At 38.8% G+C, this 27,138-nt stretch overlaps 1 protein-coding gene across 6 annotated transcripts in view; it reads right to left on the bottom strand.

Moving 5' to 3' along the window:
- Positions 1-2,697: 2,697 nt before the first annotated feature.
- The window catches only part of GAS2 (growth arrest specific 2), a 165,850-nt gene continuing 141,409 nt past the window's right edge, over positions 2,698-27,138 (bottom strand). For 5 of the 6 annotated variants that reach the window (XM_024119128.3, XM_024119129.3, XM_028501464.2 and 2 more), the window contains one exon: positions 2,698-3,937. In XM_024119128.3, coding sequence (XP_023974896.1) covers positions 3,719-3,937 — 219 coding nt within the window. In that variant the 3' untranslated portion in view covers positions 2,698-3,718. The remainder of the gene's footprint in view (positions 3,938-27,138) is intronic. The other variant, XM_055091646.1, reaches the window with a different exon arrangement.

The following is a 27,138-nucleotide window of genomic DNA, read 5'->3' as shown; positions in this document are numbered from 1 at the left end:
ACATAGATGCAAAAATCCTCAATAAAATACTAGCAAACAGAATCTAACAACACATTAAAAGGATCATACACCATGATCAAGTGGGATTTATTCCAGGGATGCAAGGATTCTTCAATATATGCAAATCAATCAATGTGATACATCATATTAACAAACTGAAGAATAAAAACATACGATCATCTCGATAGATGCAGAAAATGCTTTTGACAAAATTCAACACCCATTTATGATAAAAGCTCTCCAGAAAGTGGGCATAGAGGGAACCTACCTCAACATACTAAAAGCCGTATATGACAAACCCACAGCAAACATCATTCTCAATGGTGAAAAACTGAAAGCATTTCCTCTAAGATCAGGAACAACACAGGATGTCCACTCTCGCCACTATTTTTCAACATAATTTTGGAAGTCCTAGTCATGGCAATCAGAGAAGAAAAAGAAATAAAAGGAATACAAATTGGAAAAGAAGTAAAACTGTCACTGTTTGCAGGTGACATGATACTATACATGGAGAATCCTAAAGATGACACCAGGAAACTACCAGAGCTAATCAATGAATTTGGTAAAGTAGCAGGATACAAAATTAATGCACAGAAATTTCTTGCATTCCTATAGACTAACATCAAACAATCAGAAAGAGAAATTAAGGAAACAACAGCAAACATCATTCTCAATGGTGAAAAACTGAAAGCATTTCCTCTAAGATCAGGAACAACACAGGATGTCCACTCTCGCCACTATTTTTCAACATAATTTTGGAAGTCCTAGTCATGGCAATCAGAGAAGAAAAAGAAATAAAAGGAATACAAATTGGAAAAGAAGTAAAACTGTCACTGTTTGCAGGTGACATGATACTATACATGGAGAATCCTAAAGATGACACCAGGAAACTACCAGAGCTAATCAATGAATTTTCTATGGAGATTGAAAAGACTCCGAATAGCCAAAGCAACCTGGAGGGTAAAAAAGAGAGCTGGAAGAATCAGACTCCCTGACTTTAGACTATACTACAAAGCTAAGTCATCAAGACAATATAGTACTGGCATAAAAACAGAAATATAGATCAATGGAACAGGATAGAAAGCCCAGAGATAAACCTATGCACCTATGGTCAACTAATCTATGACAAAGGAGGCAAGGACATACAATGGAGAAAAGACAGTCTCTTCAATAAGTGGTGCTGGAAAACTGGACAGCTACATGTAAAAGAATGAAATTAGAACACTCCCTAAGACCATACACAAAAATAAACTCAAAATGGATTAAACACCTAAATGTAAGACTGGATACTATTAAACTCTTAGAGGAAAACATAGGATAAACACTCCTTGACATTAATCACAGCAAGATCTTTTCTGACCCACCTCCTAGAGTAATGGAAATAAAAACAAAAATAAACAAATGGGACCTAATGAAACTTAAAAGCTTTTGCACAGCAAAAGAAACTATAAACAAGACGAAAGGACATCCAACAGAATGGGAGAAATTATTTGCAAATGAATCAATGGACAAAGGATTAACCTCCTAAATATATAAACAGCTGATGCAGCTCAATATTAAAAAAACAAACAACCTAATCAAAAAATGGACAGAAGACCTAAACAGACATTTCTCCAAAGAAGACATACAGATGGCCAAGAGGCACATGAAAATCAGCTCAACATCACTAATTATTAGAGAAATGCAAATCAAAACTACAATGAGGTATCACCTGACACCAGTTAGAATGGGCATCATCAGAAAATCTACAAACAACAAATGCTGGAGAGGGTGTGGAGAAAAGGGAACCCTCTTGCACTGTTGGTAGGAATGTAAATCGATACAGCCACTATGGAGAACAGTATAGAGCTTCCTTAAACAACTAAAAATAGAATTACCATATGATCCAGCAATCCCACTACTGGGCATATACCCTGAGAAAACCATAATTCAGAAAGACACATGCACCCCAATGTTCATTGCAGCTCTATTTACAATAGCCAGGTAATGGAAGCAACCTAAGTGCCCAACGACAGACGAATGGCTAAAGAAGAAGTGGTACATATATACAATGGAATATTACTCAGCCATAAAAAGGAAAGAAATTGGGTCATTTGTAGAGACGTGGATGGACCTAGAGACTGTCATACAGAGTGCAGTAAGTCAGAAAAACAAATATCCTATATTAACGCATATATGTGGAACCTAGAAAAATGGTACAGATGAACCGGTTTGCAGGGCAGAAACTGAGACACAGATGTAGAGAACAAACGTATGGACACCAAAGGGGGAAAGCGGCGGGGGGTGGTGGTGTGATGAATTGGGAGATTGGCATTGACATGTATACACTGATGTGTATAAAATTGATGACTAATAAGAACCTGCTGTATAAAAAAAAAAATAAAATTCAATAAATACCAAAAGCAAAAAAAAAAATGTTTTTGTCTGCTTTGATTAAATCATTCATGTGACAAACTGAGATATTTCCTCCCTGACTTTCTGCAGCAAGAAAGGTGGATTTTGCCTTTGTTGAAAAATGAGGAAACGACAAATTAACTTCACCTATACTTTTTATATTCAGGGCAGCACTTAAAGGACTGTTTATATAAAACCTAGACTCTCTGCTAAGGAGAGCAAACACCAGCACCACTCAGGTACCCAAAGTGAAGAAGTGGTAGGTAACCATAATTTGACTCTTCCTGTAACTCCCAGGGGACGTTGCCATTTGAATATGATCTTTATTTCAGAATGAAGCATTGATATAGAGACAGGTAAAAATTTTTAACATCTTTTTAATTCTTCAATCAGTGAGGACAACATTTTGCTGTTTATGGGTACAAAACAGCCCTGTCCTAGGTATACAAGGGTATACATAAGTCTGTAACATTATTAGCTACAGTGAAATTACTTTACTAGACAGCACAGCAAAGTTGGGTTAACTAAAGATATAATAAGAAAATGCTTTGAAATAACATGAAGTAAATGGACATTTGACTGTACAATTTACTCTTTCAAAATATAAACGTATGTCAGCTTATGTGTATGAATTACACTCAGTCCCAACACAGCCATGTGTCTAGGAATGTGTAAACAACTCATAAGCCATTCTCTGAGGGGTGTAGTGAAAACTTCCAAAAGTGCCCCAGGTGTTTGTTCAGAGATAAGGGATAAACTTTAAGGCATTCTTCCAAGTGAATGTAAACTTTTTGGAAGTGGCCTTTCCAGTAATGTATTACTGTCATGGATACACTGTACTTTCATTTATAGTGCTGTTGGATATTTTTAGTAGCACATCATCACATTAATTGCCACTTTTTAAAAATCAGCTTAAAAATCCTGCAATTATAAAAAATGTCTGGGGTGCTGTTATTCTGTACACATTAGGAAGGCACTTTCTGTTGACTTAACTGTAAATCCTATTTTCTTCTAATAATTTTTATCTTTAGCTAGAATTGCATTGCTAATATTGTGTTCTAAATACCATGTTCACATACTGAGAAACAATGATTTGCCTACAATTTGTCTAATTTAAATCTGAGTTGATGATTTCTTTTAATAGGTCATTTTCTACAGAAGCATTCAAAATAAATAGTGCTACTCTTTGAGCATGTTTCAACATGATGACGTCTTTCTGTTATGTCTTTTTCCAAAGTAATTTTCAGAGCATGTGAACTAAACTGACTACTGGAAATGTGGATACAGGCCATTATGAGAGTCCCCTTGTAGTGACCAACTAGTTTCATTTAATTTCCTTCTTTCCCTTATAATTGGCAGAGACCACCAGGTAATTATCTGGATTCATGTCCTTGAGGGTTGGAGATTTGCTCTGGATGGGGGATGTCTTGCCATCCACACGGGAGATCTGCAGCATCCGGCAGGGGTCGTGTTTCAACAAATACCCTGCAAAAGTTTCCCAACCTCCTCCCACACGGACCATGACATGCTTGTTGTGCAGCATCTGGAATGAAAAGAGAGCAAAAGAGTTAAATTCTGAGAATTCTTGCAGTATCTGAAATCAGCTTCCAGCTCTAGCGTTGTTATTGTTTTCTGTTTTGTTTTTCAAGCCCCCATTGTCCTTCCACTTCTTGCACAGTGTCTGAGTTGGCATACAGTTTATGAGAGAAGCTTTGTTTTTCCCATGCAAGTGGATCACGCATGGTACATATCCCCAGCATCCAGCTTTGCCCTGCTGTGGGAATCAGGGTGTAGGTACAATCCCTTGCTTGGTTCAGCGAGTCTAGAGGCTCCTTGCTGACGCTGACACCTGATATTGCACATCACAGCCTCATCATTGCCCAATTTCCTGCTTGCTGCCTCAGATCAGAGCTCTGTTCTCCCCACTGGGTTATTCCCCTCTGAACCAGGACTTAAAAGACCATGGAAATGCCTGCTATGGAATATAGTTTTTTTAATTGAAGTATAGTTGATTTACAATATTGTTAGTTTCAGGTGTACAGCAAAGTGATTCGTTTATACATATATATGTATATATATTCTTTTCTTTTCAATTCTATCCCATTATAGTTTATTATAAGATATTGAGTGTAGTCCCTGTGCTATACAGCAAATCCTTGCTGTTTATCTATTTTTGGAATATAAAGTTAATAATCACAGAAATACTCAATGCAAAATAGAATTGAAAATGCACTCAGAAAAATGGAAATCTTCCCTAGTCCCTGTCTGAGGCTTTCAAGGAAAGATATTATGGAATGGCCAAACATTTGTGTTGTCTTTACGCTCAATCTTCTTAATTACAATAGAATACTTCTTGAGAAACAAAACAAAAACAAAAAAAACAAAACCCTTACCTTCAGGGCCATGAACCGTCTAGAGCTCCAGGGTTAACAAGGCTACAGATTGAAAAGGTGAAGAATATGTGGTTCTTTCTACCTAGTAAAAACATGTCCAGTTGTGGAGGATTGGCACAGGGGAGCCAAAGATCTGATCTTGGCTTCTTTCAAATATCACAAAATGTAAGAATAAGGGGGAATGTTGCACCTTCACCAAAGACCTCTCCCCTGCCCGAAATATGATGAACACACAATGGCAATGTCATCTTGGGAAGGGGATATAGGTTTGCGAGGGGTTTGGTAAGTACTTTTCATGGTAGAGCCTAGGAAATCTCTCTGAACTTCTCTCACTCTGTGTTACCTTCAGATCTGGATTTTTTGACTCTTATCCAGTGGGAGAAGACTTTGCCCTTTGCTGTTGAGATTCTGATGAAAGTTTTGGATTCTCTTTCTGTATGCCTGTACCCACAAAATATTGCATATATATTTAGGGCTTTCACAGACTCCCAAAAATCCATCCATAGGCTCAAGGTAAGAAATCCTGAAACATGGGGCTGACATAAGGTAGTTTTCAAAATCAAATATCGTGGAAAGTAATAAAAATGTGCTGAATAACAATAATTAAATAAATTAATAATAATAATAAATTAATAATTAAATAAGAATAATTAAAACTATTAGACTCATGAGAATTAAGTGTAACTATACTGGTTATTTTCACTTAAAATTCTAATATTAGAATTTTAGAATTTTAGAATAGAAAGGATCTGGGGAAACATTTTCTAACAAGAAGGCTTCAAACTTATTTTAGCACCAGCATCTACTCATTAAATAAAATCTCAGTGGGAACCCATGAAATATAAAGCAGATAAGAGGAGTCAGGATTTAGCTTATAACCATTCTGCCTCCCCAGGTCCGCCAGTGGTACCATGTTCCTGTTGTTTAGGATGAAGATACTGAGGCCCAGATCTTTAATGTGTTTTACTGACTCCCAGTCTAGTACTCTTCCCACAACGGCTCCTCCTTATAAAATCCATCAAGGCTTTTATAATTTTATGGGCCTATTTTCATTCCCACAAGTTCCTGGGTGTGCCTCTACTTCCTGTTTTCAAAACTTGGGAGTTACTGGGACAAAAACTGCAAAGGCCGGGGTCAAAAGAGCACTTTGACCTTTTCTCCCATTGTTCCAAGAGCACTGCTCTTGCCTATTGTTGAAGTTCTGGTACCTCCTAGGCCTGTAAATTCCATTTAAGAATTGCCTCTAAACATCCTTGGTATGAATGTCCCCGGCAGAATGCCCAAGTTTACTTGACTGTAAGCAGGCTGTTTCAACCAGAAAGAACCGCCAGCAAGAAGAGTTTTTAAACAATTAGTGAACTCGGGGAAACAGTGACAGAAACGCTTTTCAGCCTGGAGTATATGATCATGAAGGCAAAAAGTCTGCTTGCAGATTCTTTAATGAATCCATAGGACAATGCAAAGTGGATTCAGTATGAGACAGAGTCATTCTGAATGTGAGTAAAACAGGAATTAAATTTCTGTCCATCTCGTCTTCCAGAATCTTCCTATAGCTAATCAGCAACCTATAATTTCCCAAAGAAAGCCAATGGTCAAACTGGACAAGTTTCAAGCATGGGATTAAGATATCAGAGCTACAGGTGTTCCTATAGCCTGATTGTAGAGATTTAAATTCCATGCCTTTTCTTAGAACATGCTGTCTCAAGAAAAGAAAAGGAAGAAACGAAAGCCAACCTCAAGTCCATAAACAAAATCCCTATTGTTTAACCTAAAATCAAATCAACCTGCTATAAACTAAATTGCTCTCAACCCTTCCTTCTCTTCACAGCATTTACTGTGCCAAACCCCAACCTTGGATTAAGTGTATAATCTTCTTCCTAAATCAGGGCTGAGCTGCTGAGCTCTTCGGGAAGAACTCCTTCCACCTCAGAGATTCGTGACATTAGACCAAGTGCAATTAATTGAGCCTTTTATTTTTTGTTTTGGTCAATCCCATTTCTTATTCCTCCCTATTATTCTCAAGTACACTACCCATTTCATCCTCATCAGTCTACCATGATTTCATCTGTGTCAGGCATGGCTTCCTCTCTCTTGGTACCTCCACTGGCTAATTCACTCCAACCTACATTTATCCTTTACCCTGCCGTTCTTGTCACAGAAATAAGTCCTTCTGTTCAAGGTCAAGTCCTCCCCCCTGTCCTAATCCCCATTTCCTCTCATGAAGAACCCAGCTACATCAAACATCTCATCCTTCTTCTCTCTCTTTCCAATTTAGTGTATAATGGTCCTTACCCTTTAAGAAATAAACGTATCCAAGCCCCTCCCACTCTTGTGCAAAGAAAACTCTTCTTTCTTCATCCCAGTCTATTTTGCTCTCATACCTTCTCCTTACACCTGAGCTTCCTGACAGTTAAGTTTACACTCAATGTTTTCACTTCTAATTTCCTATTTACTGTCCAACCAACAGTAGGCATTGCTTCTGCTTAACTGACTGCATGAGAAAGAAAACCAGATGACTTCTAGAATTATCAAATTCAGTGGACTGTCCCTAATCCTTGTCTTCTTTGATCATTCAAATAAGGTATCTGATAGTATTGACACTCCTTCCTTGAAACTCCCTACTCTTTTACTCTCCATGACAAGACTCTCTTTCCTGGATCTCCTGATACCTACCCTGAGGGTTCTCTCTCTGCTTCCTTCAGAAGTTGTATTTCTTCTACCTATTTTTAAGTTTTGCTTTTCCAGAGGATTCTGAAGTTATCTGTCCTTTCTCTACTGCTTTTCTCAGTCTAACCACTCTCTATTTGCAACCTCATGGTTTTCACTGCCATCTACTTTTGTGTCCCCAAACTATAACTCTAGCCCTTGTTTCTTCCTGGAGTTTCCAAATGCAAAGGCAACCTGCCCTCTTCCTTCCACTAGGGCCCCACAGGTCTTTCATCATAGGGTTGGTGACATGAGCAACCTCTGTACCTAGTCAGATACCAAAAACATTCACTTCCCACTAAATGTTTCTCAGGATCTTTGCTACCATTGCCACTATTTAGTTCAGGAATTCATCTTTCCCTGGTCTATTGTAGAGGGCTCGCTGTGTCCAATCCATTTAGTAAACTGCCACCAAATGGAATTCCATAAGTGCAAGTGTGATCGTGTCCTGCCTAAATACTTTCACTACCTCCCTCTCTCCTGTAGGGTGAGTCACTTTATTTGCATATGTTACTCTCCGTGACTACTCCTGCCAGCCTCATCCCTTCCCTGAGCCCTGGGACCCATGAATACTTGTAGTTCTATATTCCCAGATAACATACTCTTTCTTTCATGCTTTTGCACATTTGCCCCTATATGTGGAATGTCCTTTCTCTTCTTCTCTCCCTGCTCACCAGGACCACAGACATTTCCCCAATTCAAACATCACCTCCACCTGAAAAAATCTTCCAGGGTCATACCCCTCATTGATAAGGGAATCCTTCCTTGACATGTGCTGTTTAGTTTACACATGATTTCACTGCTTTGCTCATTCTACCGAAGTGTAACTATTAATTTACCTGTATGCCCCTTTTAATAATATGGAGCTCTCTGAAAAGAGTGATAATGTACCTCTCATGTTTGGACTCTCACATATGTGATCTCAGAACAGTGTCAATAGTGTAACCATATAGTACTCCTTTTCATGTATCTTTCCATACTACTTACTTTGCCTAATGTAAGATATCAGTATCAGTATTACTCCCATTTTATAGAGAGTAAAACTGATGCTCTTACAAGAACTGATGCTCTTAAACAACTTGTGCAAGATCACACAACAAATCAGTGGTAGAACTGGGACAAGAATCCTTTTGTTTTTGTCTATTATACCGTATCTACTTATTCTGTAAAGCTACTAGATTTGGATTTTCATACCTGCTTAGTTACTTACAAGTGATAATTTAGCACAGGCAAGGAATTATCAATGTCAGAAATAGTTATAAGTTGCTTAAGCAGATTAAATGCTCACATAAAATGATTTCTAGTTTTATGTCCTAATAAACTTTAAATAAATATTGTATTTAATTTAAGAAGGTTATCCTCTAAGTGGCCCGAATTATTTCAGAAATAAATATGTGTCAAGTACAGGTAATACAATAAAATATATTTATAGGTATCTGTTGGCATAAGGAGAACTGGGCTTTGATTCTCTGTTCAGTGTGCATTTTACAGCTCCTTTATTTTTAATGCTTCACAATGTTGAACAATTTTGTGTTCTCCATTCCAAAAGATAACTCGTTTTGGCTAATAGGGCTAATATACATGTGAATTGAGTATTCAGTGTAGTTTTCCATGTTGTTTGTTGCATTTCTCTCTTTTTAAAATATCTTTATTGGAGTATAATTGCTTTACAATGTTGTGTTAGTTTCTGCTGTACAACACAGTCAATCAGCTATGTGTATACGTATATCCCCATCTCCCCTCCGTCTTGAGCCTCCCTCCCACCCTCCCTATCCCACCTGTCTAAGTTGTCACAAAGCATCAAGCTGATCTCACTGTGCTAGTTGCACTTCTCTTGGGTAAAGAAAAAAAAGTTAGAGTTGCTACAAATATTCCCCAACACTGCACATTGCAAAGCAGTAGTTTTTGCATATTAGGCCTATTCTAACATTGCTATTTTCTACAGTTGACCTCATTCCTCACCATGCCCCCGATTCTAACAAAGGGAAGAAGATTCTTTACCAATTTAGCAACATTTCTCAATGCTGAAGGGGAAAAGAACAAAATAACAAAAATCTTGTCTCAACATTTCTCCCAAAGGCCTTAATGAAGTTTCATAAGCAGATCTGGGTTACTGTTAAACATTTTCTTTCTTGATGTCTATGAGTGACATGCATACCTTGCCCAGGGAAAAGAATCAGTATGTCTCACAGTTATGTTTTTGTTTTTTAATAATTTCTTCTAGTAATGGGAAAAAGAACTCCCATTCTTACCAAGGGCATTTTGATTTCTGCCTTTGTCCTATTATGGTATTTAACTATGTGTTGTTTTCTTAGTAGGTCTCTTCTCATGTGCCAGCAAAAGGGAAACTTTTTTCTTAGTTGACACAGAGTCATAATATTAGAGCACCTACTATGTGCCAGATAATCTACAAATATGCCTTCTTGAATTAAGGAGGATAAAAAAATTGAGGTCATCGGCAATGCTGTCATTTCACAGATGTACAAACTGGCAGACAGAGGGTCACACAGGGGGTCCCCAGAGCCAGGCTAGAAATCACACCTCCTTTACTCCCAATCTAGTACATGGCCTTACAATTAAACAGCTATACTCTTCCAAAAATTATTATTCTAAAAATGAATCCAATCTTGAAAGGTGGATGAATCACTAAATATATTGACCCAGTAGTGGTTTATAACAGGTCAGATAAGTCTTTTGATTTACTGGATTCAATGCACATCTTGTTAGGCTACACTGTGTTTACCTAAAGCCCACTTTCTAGTACCACCTTTCAATCTTATTTTCCTAACACAGTAAGGTAACAAACTATCCCATAAACAACAAATTCTGTAACTCATCCAGATAATTTAAAGAAAAAAATGGGTTGAAAGGAAATAAGTTAATTCTCTTATATCAACTTACAACATAATGGAAAATCCAAAAAGTAGTAGAAATGATTAATCAATAGCTTCCTACAAATTTTGAGATCACTGCGGTATCAGGGGGTCTAGTGGTCTGGCTCTTATGATGTGTGATAACAGGACTTCAGGAAGATTTTTTTTTCCTTTCTAATTATTGGAGAGACAGACTGCAATCACATTATATGCAGTTGTTAAGAACTTAAAGCAAGAAAAAGTATGTATTTTTCTTCTTCTTGGGCACATTAATCAGAATTACATCGACTCACTTTTTGTTGACAAGGCAGAGCTGATATTTATGTATGGATCACAGAAAATCATACGTTTTACTAAATGAAAAAAATGGTCACATTAAAGAGCCAGGAAATATTATGGATTTACTGGTAATGTATTTGGTTTTTAAGGTGACCAGGTTGTATAAATTTATATTATACAAACAAAAAACAAGCAAAATACCACCAACAAAAATAAATAACTAATAGGAAATGTCTTTTAGGTATGCAGAATTTAAAGTTAAATGCTTTAGGTCCATATTTGATAGCTTTATTTTATTAATTCCCCAGCATAGATCTGCTTGCATGTTCACATCTGTCCGAAATTGTAATTCCTATGAAACGCTTCAGGTGTCGCCACCTTCTCAGCAAAACACTGACACATCTCTTTCATTCTGATTTGAGTCTTTTGCCCGTGAACTTGAAAATGCAGGGAAACAGTAGTGTCTCTCAAGTGCTCTGAATACAAATGTCATTAGACCCTGAGGATGTGAAAGCTTTCCAGCAGGATGCCCTCATCATCTCTCACACTTCACTAATCCATCCTCCACTCCAGTGCCAGAGTGATCTTTGAAAAAGGAAAATCTGATCAGGCTACTGCCTTGCAATGGACCTGTGAGTTGTTCTCCATTGTCTGCATTGTTTCTCAGCCATTTTTAGTTCCAGTCCATCTGAGGAATATGACTCTTTCTCATCAGAACAAAAGCCCATGGCTTAATGATCACATACTGTTGTGCAGGTTGCACACTGCACAACTATGCACTATACCGTGGCCCTACCTTTCTGTACCCATGACCACCTTCCAAATTATTTACCCAACAAATATTCTGAACTCCTTAGAATCCCCTGAAAGTTTCATCCCTTTCTACACGCAGAGAATTGTTCCACATTCACCAGGTGAATTAAAGTGAGTCTCTTCCATTGGCCATTCAACAAATATTTGTTGAGTGCCAGACAAGGTTATTCCTTGATAAATTTTATGCCCTGAGGGCCTAGGGCAGTGAAAAGCACATAATAGGCACTCAGTAAATGCTCGTTAAATGGATGAATGAACAATGTTAACACCTACTAATGCTCCACCCAGGCATCACTGCCTTTATGGAATATTTTTGCACTCTGACATTTAGATTACCTTCTTTGGACCTTGAGATTTTCCTGCACAGACCTCAAGCAAAGCACCTACAATACTTTGTTGCCTTATTTCTTGTCCATCTTTCTAACCTCTCTAAAGGGTCACATCCTATTCAGCTTTGTATACCTGGCAACTATTACCATATGTGCTGTGTAAAACATCACATATGGAAAGATAAGAAAAAAGAAAAGATGAAATGCTTTGTCTTTAGAAGGAAGAGTCTAAAAAAAACCAAACCAGGATGTGAATGATAATCCACATCAAACATTGTTTAAAGAATTCCTTTGAGAGAGACAGATTTTGGGTCAGAGAAGGAAGCTTTAACAGGGATCATATTTAAAAGGGGGAGATTGTATTGAGAATCAATAGAGCAATGGACAGAAGAGAGAGAAAGGAGAAGGGGAAAGAAGGAGAGAAGAAGAAAGAGTCTTGAATGAATCCAAAAGTAAGTATATTATTCTCTTCGTTATCTCCCTTCACAAATTCTCATAACACCAGGAATGCATATTTTTTAAAAATATTGTTCACTATAGTAACTAACCACTTGATAAAATTTTCACCCCCTCCTCTTTCTCTTTCAATGCTTAAGTGTTTGGGGTCATTCTCATTAAGCCCTTCCCCACTTAACTGACCACAGTGGCTCATATTTCTGCCCAGTCTGTGAACTGCTCTCCACTTGAGCCATCCTTCTAAGAGGCAACCATCTCTGACACGGACTGAGGAGAGGAGACAACCCACCTAAATTTAGATCAGTTTGGCTTCCTGGGACATCATATGTTTCCAACCCTGCTCTCGGTATGCTTTTACAAGCCCTCATAACTTGAGTGAAAATATTGTTTTTAGAATGCAGTCATCCAGAGAAAGAGTGTTAAATTAATTTATAGGACAACAGACTCTGTCATCATCTAATATTATACTGAAATGGCATACGCTGAAAATTGGGCAACTGGGAATTCAGCTCTCTGCCTAAGGTACCCTGACACCTGGAGGAGTAAGATGGCAGGTGTTCAATCCCTAGTTGAAAGGCTGAAACCTGCATTTTCAAGATACGTGATGAGGTCACCTGTGAATAGGGCAGCGGAGGCTCTGTTAACCACAGGTGACATAGGAGGTCTCCTTTTTGTCACAGGTTGGGGATTCATCTCAACATCTCTAGCTACTTGAAATTATAAATGGTTAAATACTACCCAAATAAACAAGCTTCTGGAATTATTGTTTTATTGTTTACAAAGAATTTTTCATATTTATTGTCTCATTTTTATCTACCTAACCATCCTTTTGTTTATTACACCCTTTTCCTAAATAACGCTTCAGAGATTTGAACTACAGTCACCAGAGCAGAAGCTACCATCTGTTTTGTCTTTACCAGACTGCCTAGGTACGGTTACCACTAACTAGCTGTACAACCCTAAGACATTTATTGAATCTCTCTGTGCTTCAGTTTCTCATCTGTAAAATGATTATAGAGTTTTTTGGATAAAGATATTAACATGTGCAAGCATTTAGCCACGTTGCCTGGGGCATGATACTCAATAGCAACCTGCCATTATTATAATTATTATTAAAAGAATAATACTGTTATTGTGATGATGATGATAAGCTTCTTATGGATTTTATTTCAGTTACTTCTTGTAGCAACTCTAAGTGGCTTGCATCATTATCGACATTTACAGATGACAAAATGATAGCTCAGAAAGGTGAAGTAAATTGCCCAAAGTCACTTAGCTAGGAAGTGACAAAGTTTAGATCTGAACTTGAGTTTCTCTGACCTCGAAGGCCGTACTCAGTACCCCTTAACTATACATTCTAAAGGGGCTTCACCAGGGGTCATGGTTGTCTGAGTTCTTACCTAGACTCTTCCCATGGACAAACCTCTTTTCTTTAGGAATAGGTGTTGTCATTTTATGATGTCTCCATTTATGATCATATCGCCCAGCTCTCAGTGTACCCAGACCCAGAACATAAAAAGGAACTTAATACATGCTTGGAAGAATTTGTTTAAATTTGAACCTGATTGTTTAACCCATACAAAACTACTGAAAATTAGGTACACCCAGAGTGCTTTGCCCCGGGCCCCATACTTTGAAAGGAAACTGTAGAGCAGAAATCTCTGACAGCCTGCGAAATACTTTCACTTAAATCATTTCATTTTGTTATCACACCTGCCCAGTGGTTTGGCAGGTTAATATTTGTTCCCATTGCACAAATGGGGAAAAAGAGGTTAGGTGGGCAGCTCATGGACACACAGCAAGAACACAGACCTAGTCTCCTGATTCCCAGTTTTGTGATTTGTGGTCTTCAGTAATAAATTATACAGCAGGGGGAATGTAATCCTCAAACCCTCATTTGAAGGGTGAACTGTTGCAGTGTCCTAATGATGAGAGCCAATCCTCCAGCATGAACAGGGCCTTGAATCAGAAACCTTCCGGCTATTGTGGCTGGCCAGAAAAATATTCCTGGCCTGCTTTTGTTGTTTCCCTCTGGAGGGGTAAAAAGTTTAATTTCCAGGCTCAATGTAGACAAATGACTCTCAGTAGCTTCTTTCCGGAAGCAAACATGAGAAGAGCAGCTAGCAGATGAATGTAACCATTGACTGGTAAAAAGTTCCCTTTGCATCTGCCTTGAAATATGTGCAGGAGCCTTTACTGCCAACTGTCTGTCAGTTCTCATCTCCTCGTTATGTAAGGTCTCCATTTTCCCAGTTCTGCACCAAAGGAAATTAAGAAGCCTTAGCCGCAATCTAATTACCAGTCCATGGCACCATTTCAGACAGGGAAGGCAAAGTTATGATAAATATTTAATAGAACACTCAGCACAGTGAAAGCAATGAGCTGGAAAATGATGGTGCCGGAAAGGGAACAGTTGTCTAGAGGCAGGATTTGTAGCTGGTATATACCCAACTGAAACTAGAATTCATCTACCCCAAAGATGCAACATCTATTCAGGAAGGGGAGCTGAGCTCCAAGAGGCAATGAAAGCCCAACCCTTCCACTAATCAAACAGGGCCATGTTTGTCTGACTCAATCTGAACTCCATTCTCTTCTGAGTACTGATAACAAAACCCAACAGACTGGAATCAGTACTGGGAGAGCCAAAGGTTAACATTGCCAAAGGTGGCAATTCAGGTCCTGAAAAGTAACAACAGTGTCTGGAATCCAGACACTGGAAAAATTACTGCTTTGCCCCTGTTTTTAATGTATCTTTAGTATATTGGTAGACCCATTAAAGTGGAAAACCAAGTATTACTAAATATATTCAGAATTTTTATATTGACAAAATATTTGAAAGCCTGAGTCTCCTTTCTCTCAAAGCCCCATTCAAACGAAAGGCAAGGAATAAAGATGTTATAAAGCTACCAGGGCAAAGAGAAATTAAGAGGATATAACAGTAGGCAAAAAAGGTCAAAGACATTTTTAGAAGATGGAAAAAAGATAAATGAGTCATAACTGACTAAAGGTAGAGAAAGCTGAAACTAAAAACTTGAAATGACAGCTGACAAAGCGAAGCAAGTCAGATCAGGCCTTGAAACTATAGGAAACTCAGGTTTTAAAGTCGTCAGGTACTTCCATCAGGTAAGGAGAGAAATATAGCTGAAAAAAAGAGAAATGGCTGAAAATCAGTATAAGGATCAGTTAGCCCCCAGATTTTTACTGCACCCCTCTCCAGAGTTGCTATGCCTGTGACTATCTCCATGGTACCAATGACCACATCATCACAGCAGGAGACTGAAGGTTTCTCTTTGTAGAAATTGAATCAGATGCTCCAGACTAGGGCTCAGGAACAGGATGGAAAGATGGACATATACATGATAAAGCAAGTCCAGCAAAGGGTTCATTGTAGAACCAGATGGTAGTTCTATGGGTATTGACTTCTCTGTGTTTGAAAAATTTTCACAATAAAATGTTAGAGGAAAAATTCATCCCAAATCCGAATCCAATCTGTTCTCACCGTCTCCACTGCTATCTCCCTCATCCCAAGGTTCCTTCGTCTCACCTGGATTACCACAATAACCCCCCAACTTCTCTTCCTGATCCTGTCTGCCCCTCGGTACATTCTCAATGGAGAAGCTAGAGGGATCTTGTTCCAACAGAAGTTACCTTGGGTCACAACTCCACTCAAAACACTGCCTGGCTCCCCATTTCACCGGGAACACACTACAGAGTCCTTCCAACAGCCTCCAAGTTCCTACGTGACCTGAACTCCTGTTACTTCTCTGACTTTATGCGCTACCATGGGGCCCTTCATATGCTCTGATGCAGCCTCATTGGCCTCCTTGCTATTTCTCAGACACTCCAGGGCTACTCCAGGCACACTCTTGACTTGGTGTTCCTTCTGTCTAGAAAACATTTCCCCTAGACAACTGGAGAGCTAACTCTGCACCTCTTTCATGCCCTTGCTAATCTCTCATCTCCTCAGTAAGCTGACCTTAATGACTCTTAACACTGCAGTCTCTGCTCCCCGCACTCCCAGCCTGCCTTACCCTACTCTACTTTTCCTTTCCCACTCCAACAGGACACTTATCACTTCTAGCAAGCTCTATAATTTACATATTTATTATATTTATTGTTTAGACAGTAGAATCCATCCCAACTAGGGTTGCCAGATTTATCATATGAAAATACAGGGCACCCAGTTCAGTCTGAATTTCAAATAAGCAACAAACACTCTCTCAGTATAAGTATGTCCCCTGCAATATTTAGAACAAACTCATACTAAAAGGTATCTGTTGTTTATCGGAAATTCAACTGTAATTGAGCATCCTGTATTTAATCTGACCACCCTACACACACACACGCACACTCACAGGAATATAAGGTCCTCAAGGGGGCCAGGGATCATCTGTTTTGTTCTCTGATATATCCTCAACTCCCAGAACACGGCATGTTTCAGAGTATATGTTGAATAAAAATATGTTGGGTGAATGAATGATTACATTTTCTCAGGTGCCCTCTAAGAAAACAAGGGAGTAATCCCCAGAAGACACGCGATCCAGGAAATAGGAAATCCACCATCAAAGCAAGTTAAAAAAAAAAGTCTCAGATGACACTGAGGCCAATCTGGGGGAGGAGGACACATGTGGAGGGGCCAGAAATGAAACCAACAGATGAACTGGTGCTTCTGCCTGTGACACGATCACCGTGAGGGCTTCACAGTTCTTTCAGGGGATCTGAAAGGGGTTCTTAGTCATACTTAGGACCAAAAACAGGACATTATTGACTTCAAGGAAAATAAAAATGGTTACAAAAAATTAAAGTAATCATGGCACACTACAATATTTACGTGACCATTATAAAGTAAATACTGACTACAGTACTGATTTGACCAACATTATGGTACCACCAATGATGCTCGGCAAATAGGAGGAAGGAAAGCGTATGTGTGTTGGGGGGTTAGGCGGAAGCCTAAGATTGCTAAATTGTCATCTTCCTGCTCTTGCTACCTTGGGTTTATAAGCAGACCATAGAAAACGTCTAAAATTTAGAAACTAAGGAAGAACAGCATAATTACATAACTTAGAAATTTGGAGACAAATGAAAGAAGAAACAGCTTCCAGAGGTGAAACTAGCTGCCTCTAGGGAAAATTCGGGAGAAAAAGAATGGAAAAGGGTAGAAAGGGATGGGGCAGCTTTGCTGTTTTTGAACATAAATCTTACAGCACCACTTTATTAACTATATATAACTATAGTTATATAACTATATAACTATATATTAACTATATATAACTATATATATATTAACTATATTAACTATATATATATATTTATATATATATATTTACAAAAATTAAAATTTAATTTAAAACCCTCAGTTCTGCTGCTGAAGGAAACAAAACGAAAAGGGGAAAAATAGAATTTCTAAAACATCAACATAGAAAACATATTTTATTATCCACAAAATTATTTTATTGCTATGAAAACTTTATTCTTCTTTTGCAAACTCGCTGGCAGGCTCTCATATACTTCACTATATAAGGATGCAATTTTACCTGGAATCACTACAAATTTAATGATGAATCTTTTTTCCCCTTTGACATACTTCAGGAGTAGTAGATAATGGAAGAGTATTCAGACCTGAGTTCCAACCTGGCTACCTAATCTCAAATGTTTACTAACATTTTATTAGGACTTTTTGGTTTACAAAATCCTTTATACCACCATTTCGTTTGATCCTCTAATGTTACTTTAAAAGTTATTTTCATATTATACATATTTGGATTTCTCCCAACATTAAACAAAAACATCACAATATCCTCAGATAAGATGGCTACATGTAATTAGGAGGGCAAAGCTTTGCTATTTGCATTGTTTCCTTATAGTTTGTTTTATCCTCCCCTGTTCTTTCTGACTCTTGAAAATTATAAGTCTACAATTAAAGCCTTAGCATTTCTTTTCCAGAAACTTTCCTTCCAAGATCATGCTTCCTGGTTCTTCCTATTTCTCCCTCCACCCTAATTAAATGCCAGTCGCTGCTTTCCTTGTAAACCTCATTGTCTCCAAAAACCTTCTCTGAGGCACAAAAGTATTGCTTTTCCTTTCAGTTTTTCATGCTATTAAAACAGTTCAAGAGCATAGAAGAAGAATATACACCAATCTCACTTACCAATATATACGTAAAAATATTACTTTTGCATATGGCTTTAAAAAAATCTTTATCTTTATCTTCCACACAGATACTCTTTGCTACATCTTTTAAATAGATTGTGGTATTCTGAACTCAAAAATCTCTCTTTATTGAATACTCTATTTCCAGCCTTCATTTTCCAATATGAGGAGGTGAAGTTTGGAGCTCACTTTCAAATTATTCAGTCCTCCTAAAGACCAAGGGCAGAACAATTAAACAATTCATCACTGACTGTGTCTACCCACCCTTGCTTCAGGGACTGGTCATATGTTCACTTATAAATGAGCCTACTGTTCCATGGGGCCACCCAGAGGTTCCCATAGGGAGGATGACACACACTCTCTTGAGAAAAGCCACACCTAACTAATACCCTAGGAAACGATCACCTGAAACTGCTCAAATTCACCATTTTCAGACAAGAACTTCCAAAGCTCGCATATTGATTTTCTTTGCTCTTAAATTCACTTTTGCCTCCAAGAATTCAGGTGTCTCTTTGTCTGTCAAAGTGTCCATGAAAGTTTTCACCAGTCTATCTTTTCTTTTTATGTTTCCATAATTTTATATTTCTATTCTCTCATTTCTGTAATTTTACTCATGATTTTTTAAAGTCTTTCATACATGCATGCATGTGTGTGTGTGAGAGGTGTGTGTACAGGTATGTTATAGCAATAAAAGTTAGAGCAATAATTTTTATAAATTTATCCCCGCTGATATAAATATATATACATCCATCCTCATTACCACGCCTTTCTTCCTTCAACTATTGTTAGAGGGATTTTGTTTGTCTAACTAGGGCCTGGCTGGAGCAATGGAAGACTTTCCTTCTGGTTTAGTCCATCTGTCTTAAATAATGTGAATTTTCTCATCACAAAATCCACAGAACCATTCCTCAGTCATGTGGGTTCCACTCCATTTTCTCTCCTCAACAACCCACTGCACATGATGACATGTTTCTGTTTACACGAGTGTCCTCACATATGTCAGGAACCTACCTGCACAGCTATACCTCTTCATGTCAATGAGAAATCGTGGTTTTTCTGATGAACACTTTCCTGTGTCCTTTTATTCCAAGTCAAATTATGATGTTGAAGGAGCAACAATACACACTCCTCAGTGACAAATCTAGTCTGTACTTCCTAGTGCTTTGTTTCAAATTCAGCTAAGCTTCTGGTAATGTGTGTGTTAATATAAGGGCCTCAGATACAGACTCTGTCCCTAGATTGCTAATAAAAATGTCACCACTGCAGACAGCTTGAGGCCATCCCCTTATCTGCAGTGTAGGGTCTAAAAGAGGGAAAGCCACCGGCGATGTAAATCGCTCTGATTCTGCTCTTTCCTTCTTCAGTCTTAAATGTCCTCTTTTGTTTGTTCTAATAACTTTTTTTTTTTTTTTTTTTTTTTTTTGCCGTATGCGGGCCTCGCACTGTTGTGGCCTCTCCCGTTGCGGAGCACAGGCTCCGGACGCGCAGGCTCAGAGGTCATGGTTCACGGGCCCAGCCGCTCCGCGGCATGTGGGATCTTCCCGGACCGGGGCACGAACCCGTGTCCCCTGCATCGGCAGGCGGACTCTCAAACATCAGCCTGGCAGTGGTCTTTGAAGTGTGACATCTTCACCTAATGCCCTCCTCTCCGCGCTTTGCCTAATTTTCCATTTAGAGAGCTCTCCCTGCCCTCTATACCTTTACAAGCTCTTTGTGCAATTTCATAAAACTCCATTAACCAGTCTCAGCACTTTCACCATCTATTCATTCCTCACTCTCAAGTCTACCACCTTTTCTTCCCTGTCTCTCCCATATCCTAAGAGGTCTTCAGGAGGGTATTTAATCTTGCCTGACTTATCTTTTTTTTCTTTCCATTTTGAGCCTATTTGATCCTTTTATTCTAACATAATTTAAATTATCTCCCACATAGCTTTGTCAAGCTTATTCTGATAAAGGTTTGCAAAGGATGTTATGAAAGAATATTAGAGATATCTTCAGCTTAGTCTTGAGGGGCAAGACTTCTTGAGAATATTTCTTGGAGGAAATGATCTGAGTCTCAAAGAGAAGTAGGATTTCACTGGATAAAGAAGGGCTAGAAGGGCATCCCAGGCTGGGGGAAAAGCACATGCAGAGGGACAGAAATATAAAGCAGCACAATCTGAACATAACACCGAGTAGTTCACTGTTACCATGGCTAAAATGTGAGAGGGATGAGGAGAGACTGTTAGGAGATGCAGCTAGTGAGGTAAAGAGTGATCAAGAATAAGATGACCCTCATGGAAGCAACCTAAATGCCCACTGACAGACGAAGGGATAAAGAAGATGTGGTGCTTATATACAATGGAATATTACTCAGCCATAAAACGGAACGAAATTGGGGCATTTGTAGAGACGTGGATGGACCTAGAGACTGTCACACAGAGTGAAGTAAGTCAGAAAGAGAAAAACAAATATCATATATTAATGCATATATGTGGAACCTAGAAAAATGGTACAGATGAACTGGTTTGCTGGGCAGAAATAGAGACACAGATGTAGAGAACAAATGTATGGACACCAAGGGGGGAAAGTGGCGGGGGGGTGGGGGTGGGGGTGGGATGAAGTGGGAGATTGGGATTGACATGTATACACGAATATGTATAAAATAGATAACTAATAAGAACCTGCTGTATAATAAATTAATAAAATTAAATTAAAAAAAAAAAGAATAAGATGACCTTGAATTCTGTACACATGGGACAGGGAGGGCCACTCATGGGTTTAAAGCAAGGGATTGGCATTACAAGATTTCTATTGCTCAAAGATCTCCAGCAGATCCATAGAAAAGTCAAAGCTTGAAGCAAGAGAGATTGGATAAGAGGTTTTTACAGTATTTAGGAAAGAGGTGAAATGACTGAGACTTGGATCGAGGTGAAGAGCAAGGGACAACTTGACTGATCTTTCTGGTGCCTTCTCACCTTCGAGTAACTTCATAAGTTATCTCTTCCATCCTTGGACCTTTACTTTGATTTATAAGAGACAACATAAAATTATGAGCATTATGTTTCAACTCCTAATCTTGAAATCTCTTCTAGCCTGGGGTTAGGACACCAGGAGGTCATGGGATTTCAGGATTTGAAAGGGTTTATTCTTGGGAATGAGCTAGAAGAAACCTCAGTAAGGAGTAAAGGAAGCTTTGGGGAATGTCTCAGAGAACATGGCTTTGGACAGGGGACGAGCAGTACAGACTCAAAACAAGACAGAGAGCTGATAAGCCAGCCCACACTAAGAAGTTAAGACGTTGCCAAGCTCAATAGGCTTTAATTTCTGATCTCTCTCAAATCAGTTCCATACTTTCTTACTCCCATCAACCATCATCAGATTTTTGTTCTCTTTCTTGAACAAACAATAATTGCTTTCAGTTTCTCTGCCCTTCTTCTCAGGGCCACCATACACACTGCTATGGGACTGAACTTACTGTGTACTGAGAAATCTTTGATACGTATATTCCAGGTTCTTAAAATATGGCCTGAACTCAACTCTTCAGCTTTCTTCCCCATATATACCTACCTTACGTAGACATTAGCCAAACTATGTCACTCACTGTTTCCTGAATACTGTCATTTTCTTTGAATAGGATACGTTCTCCCTGATGACATATAGAAAGTCATCCCAAATCTACTTCTTATCTGGATGGTTTCATGGCTTTCATACTTTCCTATCTCCAAATCAGATACCATTTGTCCCTCCTTTGAATTGCCCTCTTGAAATTTTTTTTTAAATTATAATGACTTGTTTATTTGCCTTATCTCTTGTAAAATGCTTACTGTGAGCACCGAGTCTCACTCAACATTTTATCTTCCACATTGCCAACTATCCTTTGCACTCTTTATTCTTTCTTTCAGAAGATATTTATTAAGCAACTACTAGGTGGCAGATAATATATTAACCACTACAGAAAGCATATAGAATAAATCCAATACATCCTTGCCTTCATGAAGCTTAGAGTCTACTGAGGAAACAGACAATGAACCAATAAACGTAAATATGAATGCTATCAAGGATCCTTCCAGGGGGCTAAGGGATCGAAAATCATGTTTTGAAAGTCAGTTTAGGTTAACGGACTCAGCAGCCATTCTCAATCTCCTTCTCTCTTTTTGCTTCTTTGCTAGAGACTGAGAAATCAAAACACCCACTTTCTCAGCTTTCCTTGCAGTGGGGGTGACTATATAACTCTACTGGCCAGCAAGGGATGAGAAGATCTCCAGAAGGAAGTCATTACCAGTACCACTTCTTCCACCTTCCTCCTGTCTTAAACTCAGACCCAGTGTCTCCAGCCATCTTACAACCACAGGGAAGAAACATGAACATGGAAGCCAATACACTCAGGGCAGCAGAGCAGAAGATGAAAAAAGCCCATGTCCTTAGTGAGATACCGTGTTGGTGAGGAAGCAGCAGTGGTAATCTCTGAACTTCACTGTCTATGAAGTTTAAGGCACCATCAACGCATTTCTTTTGTTACATGTAATCAAGTGCGATCCAAATACATCCAAAGGAAAACAGTGTTGGGAAGTCTAAGAAGGCTGCCTGGAAGATGAACCTTTTGTGCTGAACTGTGAAAAATGTGTATGTGTTAATCTGTCAAAGAAAGTTGGGGGCAGTAGTAGACAGAGAACATTCCAGACATAGGAATCAAGTTGGTATCCGATGTGGGGCACTCGACTCACTGAAGATGCTACAGAGTGTATGTGGCGATGACATTGCAGAAAACAAAGGGAATAGTGTCATCATACCGGCCTGAAGAACCAGGCAGGAGCCCTGTAGAGCCATTTAAGGCTTCTGGTCTCCAAGTTCAGCGAAAAGCCTTTTACAGACTCTGAGGGGGGAAATAATGTGTTTGCATTTTTTACAAGCACTCTCTAGCTGCACTGTGATGACTACATAGAAAGGAGGACGGAGTAGATGTAGTAGGCCAGCTTGGAAGCTGTTGCAGCAGTCCGGGCTAAAGATGGTGGCCTGGGCCAGCGGGCTGTGCCCAATAGAATATTTTTCATAGTGTCCCAATTACCTCATTCCCCAACCCCCGAGGATTGATGTTATCTTCTTCCCAGACTGCACCCTGGATTCCCAGGTGGGAATCATGACATGATGTAAGATAGATGAAATGGGGAGGGTATACATTCCCTATTTGACAGCAGAGAAAAGTTAGACACAGAAGGCAAACTGCCTTGCCAAACATTTCATCCCTTTAGAGCAACTTCCAGGACAGGTTCTGAGGTCCATGCTTGTATATCATGCTAAGTTAGAAGAACACTTTGTCATAATTAATGTGTTATAATAAACCTCCACTCTGAACTCTTATTTTATAACTCAGCATAAAACTGAGTTATAAACATAGGTAAAACATATTTCAGAGGTAAAACATATGTTTATTCTGCTAATTAATTTCAGAGTGTATAAGGTGGTATAGGTTTTTTAGTCTAGGGGCCATGATATGGCTCCAGGAAATAGGATTTTTCTCTACTTCAGCTGATTGATTATTGACTAGCAGTTGATTCTCTAAAAGCATCTCTGTCATGTTAGTATCATTCCCAGTAAAATGACATCTAATAGGGCCAAGTTCTTCTCCTTCATCTATCACGATAGCAATCAAAATAATTATGTAAATCTTTATTTAATTTCTTTCTCCACCACAACGTTAATCTATTTTGGAAAAATAGGTTAACCAGCATTATCTCTCTAGTGACTGGCATCATCCCTGGCACAGAGCATTTACTAAAAATATATGTGAAACAATAACCAACAATTATTGAGCAATTACTAATTAGTAGATACTGTGTTAAGGACTTTAAAGGCAACATCTCATTTATTTTCATACTAATCTTATGAAGTAGATATAACTACTCTCTCCAGTTTAGAGTTGAAGGAAATGGAACCTAGAGATGTCAAGTTGTTTAATCACAAAATTTAGTAAGTGGCAGAGCTGGATTCAAACTCAGACCACTTATTAATATATGATACTGCCTTTCTTGAATATAGGAGTAAGTGAGTGAATAAATCAATGAATAGATTGACTGAATTTTCTGACAATGCAGCAGGCATCATACAATCTGTTTCCAACTAGTACAAACCCTAGACTTAACTAAAAAGTATAAAAATCACCTGTTCATATGTAATTACCATAACATGCTGTCACATTCGTGTTTCTCAACCCAGGAGACATTTGGCAATTTCTGGAGATGTATTTGGTTTTCACAGCTAGGAGGGGGAGTTGCCCTGGCATCTAGTGGGCAGAGGTCACAGATGCTTCCAAACCTCCTACAATGCACAGGACAGCCCCCCACGACAAGAAACTGTCTGGGGGCTTCTCTGGCGGCGCACTGGTTAAGAATCCATCTGCCAGTGCAGGGGACACGGGTTCAAGCCCTGGTCCGGGAAGATCCCACATGCCGCAGAGCCACTAAGCCCGTGTGCCACAACTACTGAGCGTGCGCTCTAGAGCCCGCGAGCCACAACTACTGAGCCTGCGAGCCACAACTACTGAGCCTGCGAGCCACAACTACGGAAGCCCGCATGCCGCAACTACTGAAGCCCGCGCACCTAGAGCCCGTGCTCCGCAACAAGAGAAGCCACCGCAATGAGAAGCCTGCGCACCTCAACAAGGAGTAGCTCCTGCTCACCACAACTAGAGAAAGCCTGCGTGCAGCAATGAAGACCCAGTGCAGCCAAAAATAAAAATAAATAAATAAAATCAATCAGAATATGTCACTAAAAAAAAAAAAGGAACTGTCTGGTTCACTATGTCAATTGTGCCAAATTTGAGAAACCTTGTTCTATTATCATATGATTGTTCATATGAAGCTAGATTAAAATCATATTTAAACCACTCCTGTAAAAAAAAAAATTCTCATCAGATTAAATAACATGCAAGACTCACAAAATAACACTTTCCTATAGGAATAAAAAGAGTGATAATAGAGGAAAAGTGGTGGGGACATTCCTTTTTCTTGTAGGTCAGCAGTGCCTTGCTAAAATGCAGAGCTGAGGAGGAAATGTACACCATTTCACTTTGTAGATACACCCTGACACCTTAAAGGCAGACAAGCCACATGACCAGCAAGGAGCCAGTAACCCATTCTGCTTGGGCCTGAAGCTATCAACTATTACATACTTGAAAAGGGAAGGGGAACAAATAAATTCCCACAGACACATCTCAACGTTATTTAACATCTGTTTCAAAATAATTAACAAGGTACCAAGCTGTTTTCCAACCCTGAAAAACCTGTCAACGAAAGGAACGCGTAGCAAAATTGCAGTTGTTGAATCTAAGCACTAGGGGGAAGCAGCACATAAGAGCGTGGGTTCATCCCTGAAGAAAAATTTAGTGCTGCATTGTTTAAATTCTCTTGGAACAAAAGAAGTCAACATGCTTTTCCCCAACATTTCTCACCATTGCCTTGTATTTTTTTAATTGGACTTAAAATTATTAAGCTGCTTTTGTTTTCTGAATAAATCTTTTATTCTCGAATATTTGTTTCTCTGTGTAACAAATACGTAGTGTGTATATGGGTATGTAGACATACAATTATGCACATGATATGAACATAAATTGCATATATTGTATATAATTATATAAATTATACATAGGCCATTTATAATAATGCTGGTGAACAGAATCCAATAATATCTGTCACTCTCTGTTGAGCATTTTATCTCACTTAATACTTTTAACAGTCGTATGGGGAAAGTATTAGCTTTTTCCTTTTGTAGTTTAATTTCCAAAGATCAGAGGGATCAAACAACTTGGCCAGGGTAACACAGCATAATGAACTACAGAAGTGGGATTCATGTTATACATTTCAGAGAGCCCAAAGTCTGCGAGCATTTTGAGATCAGGGATCTTGTCTTAATTTCTATTCTTCCTCACCAAAGTTAAGTGCTACAAATGTATCAGTTGTAATAACAGCTTGTGCCCATTTCATGGCGTTAAGGAAAAATAATTCATTTGGGAAAATGAAGGAAATTACTAGGATGCACGTTAAAATGCAGATGACCAGGCTCACCCTGGACTAATTAAATCAGAATTTCTCATGAAGGGTATTTTTCTTAAAGGTCTCCAGGTGATTCTAATACATAGCTATTACTGAGAATCCATAGGGTAGTGAATGAGAGTCAAATTTTGAGTAGTTTGAGAAGCCTTTTCTCACTTTTTGGTAAGTCCTCAAAGACAGAACTGAAAATGAAAAAGAGCTGTGGAGAAGGGTATGAAGGTGATGTTTGCCACTGAAGGAGACACAAATTTGCAGCCCACCAACACTGCTAATGTCCCACTCGATTGGGTTCTATTCCATTTGTGGTCAATTTTGTGACTTCAGTGACAGAGGCAGGAAGCTATTCTTGTCTATTTCCATAAACAGCATTTCCATGCAAGGCCAACAACATTCATAGAAGTTCGTGGTAGATACAGTTAGAATCATTTCTGTCCTACATCACTGATTATCTTCTAGGACTTCAGCAAAATGTCCAAGATACATCTCGAGATGTGATTTATCATTAATACTAACTCTAAATTACTATTATTGAACACAGATCCTTGCACATAATGAACAAGTGACAACCTTTTGCTGTGTGGGTAAGTGGATAAACGGACTGACAGTGACTTATTAAGTGATGAGATCCCTTGCTGGTCTTATTAGTTAATCTTCAAAAACACACCACAAGGCTACTTAGTTATCTCTACCAGTACTTCTATCTACCCAACTG

This window comes from Physeter macrocephalus, chromosome 16 (assembly GCF_002837175.3).
Source record: "Physeter macrocephalus isolate SW-GA chromosome 16, ASM283717v5, whole genome shotgun sequence".
NCBI classification, from domain to species: Eukaryota; Metazoa; Chordata; class Mammalia; order Artiodactyla; family Physeteridae; genus Physeter; species Physeter macrocephalus.
This window is presented reverse-complemented; position numbering and strand designations above follow the sequence as displayed.